We start from the raw sequence: 6836 nt of genomic DNA, 5'->3' as shown, positions 1-6836 counted from the left end.
AGATCTATGAACTAAAATTTATATTATTAAAAAATTTTAAAACAATAAATTAAACTAATTAGAACTACTTGTGATTTCATTTTTTTTCTTTTTTCAAATATATATATATACACACACACACACACACACACACACACACACACACATATATATATAATTTAGAGAAAAAAATATAGCCCTATTCCTGCAATGGGCTTTCAAATGTTTTATCAAGAATCTGAGCATGTCATCACCTATTGAAATAAATTCTAAAACATAATGCCTTATAGACTGTGTTCTTAAGTAAGGGATACTTACTTTCTTCGGGTCAATTTCATCTAAATGTGTCTGAATGAATTGCACAGTTGCTGTGAAATCTGCTTGGTTGAACTCATAGGGAATATTCCATCCTATAGGACCAAATTTCCTCCTTTCTTGAACAGTTGTGTGCAGAAATGCTACAGCATACAACATCATTTTCCATGTTAGTGTAGCATTAATATCCAGTTGCTCCTGCATAAAACAACAAAAGAAACATCAACATCACCACTACTGTCGACACCACAACAACAACAACAAAGACAAAACAACAACAACAATAGCACTGTAACCAGAATCAGCATCAGCGCCAACACCATCAGCATTGTTATTGCTTTTATTTCCAGCAGCACTACCGGAAATATTAGTACACTATACAACAGAGAGAAGTAGGAACTAGGCAAACGTTACCTGCGTCACATTGCCATAAGTCCTTTTTAACCCAGCTTTTATTCCCTGGGGTGGCTCGTTGGTAAATTTAAGAGACACCTGGAGAAGATTAATTGGGAACTTTGGATGTTCTTCTGTGGTTACCCAACAACGGAAGTCCTCATTAATTTTTTCTGTAGTAGTCACCTTGAAAAGAAACAAGTTTATATTTTCTTTTATTAATTCAACAATCATTAGTCACCTCTCCTACCTAAATCAATTAGTTTATCATAGGCACCACATTAAATAATTTCAAAAAATAATTATAGAAATGTATTTAAAAATTCATCCAACAAAGGAAAATACAACCTCAGTTACACATCAAAAATAGCTAACCTCATAAAAGCCTTCAAACACTATACACCAAAACCACATTCAACTGGTGTTAAACAAGTAAATAATCGTTTATATCCAACATCATCATCATCATCGGCGTTTAACGTCTGCTCTCCATGCTAGCATGGGTTGGACGATTTGACTGAGGACTGGTGAACTGAATGGCTACACCAGGCTCCAATCTGATTTGGCAGAGTTTCTACAGCTGGATGCCCTTCCTAACACCCACCACTCCGAGAATGTAGTGGGTGCTTTTACGTGCCACCTGCACGAAAGCCAGTCAGGCAGTACTGGCAACGGCCATGCTCAAAATGGTGTATTTTATGTGCCACCTGCACAGGAGCCAAACAAACAAAACTGGTAAACCACAGAATAATTAGTGTCAGCATCAACAAAAAATGGTTACACTATACATTATACTCTCTCAATAACAACATCAAATAAAATACTCACACTGCAATACATGTTTCCAATGAAGAGCTGCATGCATACACATGCCAGCCTACAGCTCCCTACTGCATGTGCTATTACTGACATCTTGCTCCTCCAACCAGATCATCCTACCAGGGCCTTACTCATGTTCAATGCAGCAGCTATGGGCAGGAAGAGGCCCTGTGGAAGGCCCCACACCAGATGGTTGGATGTGATTGGGGAAGATTTCCAGGAGCTCAATGTCATCTTGCAAGATGCAAAAGATCTGGCATGGGACCACCAGTGATGGAGAGCACTGGTGGACCTGGTTGACTCTACACATGATGATGCGTCTGAGACCTCTAACCTGGGATTACCCCAGTCCCATCAAGTGAGAGCATGAAGCAAGAAGCAAGCAAGCACAATGCAATACAAGAAGACACCCTCATCAGAATTCTCCTGAAAATCACTCCACAAAAAAATCATAAAAGAAGACAGGAACACAAGATGAAGAATATGTACCATCTACTATGATATCAACAACCTCTTTCTATCAAGCACCCAAAATGCAAGACAAACATCTAAAAGTTAAAATGTCTCTGGACCAGAAAAAAGTTTACTTACAGTGACAAATAATTCAGTCATGAATTCTAATCCAAGATGGCAGTTCTGTAGCAAGACCCAATGACCCTCTTGCATTGATATACTCACTAATTTTCTGGCATGGACCTCTTGACCTTGTCCCATGGATATGGCACCACATTCTGCAAGTTAAATTATTAATGTTAAAAGAATTTCTTGTCACTTCAACTCATGCATCTTTAAAATGATTTCCTTTATTAGCTATTCAAAAATGAAGCAAGGTATCCAAGAGCTTTGAAGATCCTCTCAGACTTTTGAAATAAATACCTTTAATGTTTAGTTTGAGCATCAAGAAACAGAAGTCAAGAAAAAATGTTTGACTTCAAGGTGTATTTGTTGGACAACTGGATAACTGGACAACTTGATGTTCTTCCTAGCACTTACCTTCAATAGTAAACTGAGGAGACTTTTAATAAATTAATAAGAAGATTATTTTTCTAACCCTAACCCTAACCTCAGTTTTACTTAATCTAAAGATTTGTTCTCAAAGAATATGGTGCAATGAGTACATATGACAAACCAATCCAACTCATATAAAAGCACTCTGTTGGTTACGATGATGGAGGTTCCTGCTGATCAGATCAATGAAACAGCCTGCTTGCGAAATTAATGTGCAAGTGGCTGAACACTCCACAGACATGTGTACCCTTAACATGGTTCTCAGGGAATGTGACAAGGCTGGCCCTTTGAAATACAGATACTACTCATCTTTGTCAGCTTGGTGGACTGGAGCAACGTGAAATAAAGTGTCTTGCTCAAGGACACAACACATCACTGGGAATTGAACTCATGACCTGATGACTGTGAGTCAAATACCCTAACCACTAAGCCACACACCTTCACCCCAACACATATATTTCGTAGGTAAAATGATTCTTTCAAAAATGAAACTAGTAAAACAACAAACAGTTTTTCTTAATGTAATTTGATAAGGAAATTAAAAATTTCTATTTAGCACTATGTTGCTATTTTGGAGACAGAGTTTTGAAAGCAAAATGAAAGCTTCTAATAGGACCTATATTATTAAAATATGTTCTTCTTAAATCTAACTGATCAGCAAAATAAATTATAATCATTAGAACATGAATCTTATCCCTTGTAACTATTTGTCCTACATGATATATTTAATCAATTCTTTCACTGATGAACTTTATGTTGTCTTACTAAATATATATTTCATATATATTAATTACATGTGACAGTCATTACATTGTCTCATTAAATAAATTTATTTACAATAAAGGTAAAAATTAAAATGAAGAAAAAGAAATTGTTTTAGGGCATAAGGGAAACTGAAGAATAAAATTGTTTGAAGAATTAAAGCAAATTTTCATTTTTAAATGCAGACACTGACAGCTTTGGGCCAGGACATGCTTGTGCATTGCTCAGACTCGCAAATTTTCATTTTAATGTGTTGTTTCATATCCATTCATTTCATGTTTGTGATTTTACATGTATAGAAATCACATTTTTTTCAGTATATTGAAGTAGCAGACATGAATAATTCATCACAAAGGATATTTGTTCTTCATTAGTTTGTTAAACAGAATCCACAGATAAGTACTGTAATATTTCATTTCCTATCACTTTCATTTTAGGTAACCTATATTATGTTTTGCAGCATTTCTACATTTCATTGCTTTCCTTAAAAATTGAATACAGTCATATATTTCTTCAATTGACAACCAAGCACCACAATACATTGACTTTGCTGTGATCTGTAGGCATATTCACTCATTTATTATCATCTTTGTGAAGTTATTCTACCAATTTTCTATAGCTCATTTTTATATTATTTATTGGTTATACCTACAAGTAAGTATTTCACTGTCCTGTGTTCTACCTTCCTTTAACATAGTTATTATCCTACAACAAGAGGAAGATGTACACTAATCCTGATAAATCATTATATAAGAAAAAAAACTAGTCAGTTTCATCCTCATCACAAGCTGCTGAAAAGACCCTCATAGGGTCTAATGTGACAGTCTAATGTTACAGTGACACCAAATATATGTAGATATGTCTCCTTGGTACTCAATCAGTCATGTTTCCAACATATAGCTGTACTTTGCTAATTAATACTTTTATCAAATGATTTATTTGGAATCAAAAATCGATATGAGTTCAACTGTAAAACTTCAAATTGCTTCTGCCAGATCAATAGCAGATACTAAAAAAATTCAATTTGTAATTCCTTTTTGATACCATTATATGTAAACTGGAGTATTATAATTACAAGTTAATACTTACTCATAACTTTCTTTTTAGCAAGCTTCTCAATATTGCTTGTTGGATCAGAACCCATTGACAGAAAGCAAATCATAGGAGTATGATTGTCAGATTCATCACATATATCTTCCAAATTCAAAATTCCACTTTCAGCAAACTGTAACAATCAATTTAAAAAGTTCTTTTTATTTGACACATTGTGGCATGAAAATATGAAAGCCAGTTTGTAAGAATATGAAATTAGTTTGCTTGCAAAAATCCACCTAACTTCTTTTGCTCTATAATTATCAGCTTTGGGAAAATGGTTACGGTTTTAAACAAACTTACACTTATATTTTTTTGTCCTCCATCTTACACAGAGTCTAAATCAATGGTAATTAACAGAATAGCATATAAAATGAATAAATGAAGGAATAATTGTCATTCAGGGATCAGTGCAAGTTTTAAAAATCAACAATGCTACAATGAACAATATTTGAATTTTGGTAGAACCATTAATACTGCATTTGACTCACAGAAAAAAGGCGCAGATAGCACAGAGTGATTATATCTGCCTGGGGATACATTTGAATATGATTTAGTTAAACTACTAGATATTAAAACAAAAGGGATTCCTAATCCTTATCCAGTAATAGTAGTTACCTATGTTGATCATTTTATAGCACTATGTAGTTCATAAAGACATTTCAGTGAGATTAATAGCATAATCTCTCCAAGAGACTATGCTGTTATATACATCATTATAATAATAATGATATATATTTTCATGACAGTACAAAGACAAAAGGCCAATAAACCTTAAAAGAAATTTTAGCAATATATTTTTCAACTGAGGCAGTGAACTGGTGGCGTCGATAGCAAAACAGGCAAAATGCTTAGAGTCATTTCATCTGTCTTCACATTCTGAGTTCAAGTTCCACTGAGGCCGACTTTGCCTTTCATCCTTTTAGGATCAATAAAATAAGTACCAGTTAAGCATTTGGGTCAATGAAATTGACTCACCCCCTCCTCCGAATTTGCTGGCTTTGTGCCAAAATTTGTAACCAATTTATTCTCCAACTGCCCATGAAATATCCAGTAACATTCAACCTTTTCTAAAAAGCCAGTTTTATATTTTTGATCGTAAAATTTAAACTGGAAAGATAAGTCCAAATACCTGATGCAAGAAGCAAGTGCATTTATTGAGACAAGATACAAATACAAGATGCCTAGCATGTAAGTTGTGCATTATCTATTAAGTTTGGTCACAAACATAGATCTAACTTTGTCAGTTATCAACAAAAAGAAAAAAATCACTTTATTACCAGTATTATTTTATTTCTTCAATTATGAATATGAAATGTTACAGACGTATGTGGCAATGTTAGATAGGAAAAGAAAGAGAAAGAGAGATGGGGAGAGAGAAATAGAGAGAGAGAAAAATAGAGAGAGAGAGAACCATCAGCATCAGGATACACACCTGAGGTCCCATTGCTTCAGCAACAAATATCCTTGCCATCGGAATAACACGATCTGGGCACCACGAGCGTATCAGTAATAGTTTGTGCCAGGAATCTAATGATTCAGTGTAGCCATCTGGTATTTGGGCCTCTTCTGGGACATTATCATCAAACCAATGCTTCCAGGCCTTCACATAAAAGAAATAAATTGATAGAAGTAATTCAGTTGTATGTATCTTAACCCTTTAGTATTCCGATTACTCTGTCAAATGTAATGCTTTTTCATTCATATTGTTTTGAATTTATCATACATTTTCTCATAGCTTTGAGATTTCAATGACATGATTGTTTATTTTTAAAATGACACTGTAGAGTAGGTGTGAAAAGCCTGATCTGGTCACTTTGAATGCAAAACAGGTAGAATATCTGGGCCTGATATGGCCAGTTTGAATACTGAAGGGTTAAACATACACATATAATTCTAATAGTATTCACATCGTTCTTTACTAGAAACAAAAAGTCTATTTGATCAAATTTGACCCAGAACCTAACAACTAAAGCACTTTAGAAGCACTATCACAGCCAGCAGATCCAGCAAAGATATATTACATATACATGCCAAAATAGCTATGACTTATTACACCCATAATTAGTATTGATCATTTACAATTATTTCTAAGTTTCATAGTAAGACAGGCAGTAAACAAACATTGATAGAAAATAAACAATTAAGATGAATTACTTATAAATCTTCTGAAAGGTTTATTTATAATGAAGTGGTCTTACAGACAGATTTCACTTGTAATAAGGACATCAGTTGACTTTTTTATGGACAAAATATCTATTTTATACACGGAGTGGCTGTGTGGTAAGTAGCTTGCTTACCAACCACATGGTTCCGGGTTCAGTCCCACTGCATGGCACCTTGGGCAAGTGCTTAGTGTAGATTTTCTATGCCTGTATCCACTTGCTGATGACGACCCCACCCTTGCCATTACCATAGCGATGGCTGTGTTTTCACAAAAGATTACAAACAAATGACACCACTGGCCT

General features: G+C 34.6%; 1 protein-coding gene across 1 annotated transcript in view; it reads right to left on the bottom strand.

Moving 5' to 3' along the window:
* Positions 1-6836, bottom strand: part of LOC106871452 (dynein axonemal heavy chain 5) — a 358231-nt gene that overhangs the window by 15198 nt on the left and 336197 nt on the right. The window contains exons 74-78 of the mRNA XM_014917924.2: positions 5804-5971; positions 4366-4501; positions 2098-2237; positions 709-873; positions 298-492 (exon numbers count right to left, since the gene is read on the bottom strand). Of these exons, the coding sequence (XP_014773410.1) occupies positions 298-492; positions 709-873; positions 2098-2237; positions 4366-4501; positions 5804-5971 (804 nt within the window). The remainder of the gene's footprint in view (positions 1-297; positions 493-708; positions 874-2097; positions 2238-4365; positions 4502-5803; positions 5972-6836) is intronic.

This window comes from Octopus bimaculoides, chromosome 10, assembly GCF_001194135.2.
Source record: "Octopus bimaculoides isolate UCB-OBI-ISO-001 chromosome 10, ASM119413v2, whole genome shotgun sequence".
Taxonomy (NCBI): Eukaryota; Metazoa; Mollusca; class Cephalopoda; order Octopoda; family Octopodidae; genus Octopus; species Octopus bimaculoides.
The sequence above is the reverse complement of the archived record's forward strand: the minus strand, read 5'-3'. Positions and strand labels throughout refer to the sequence as shown.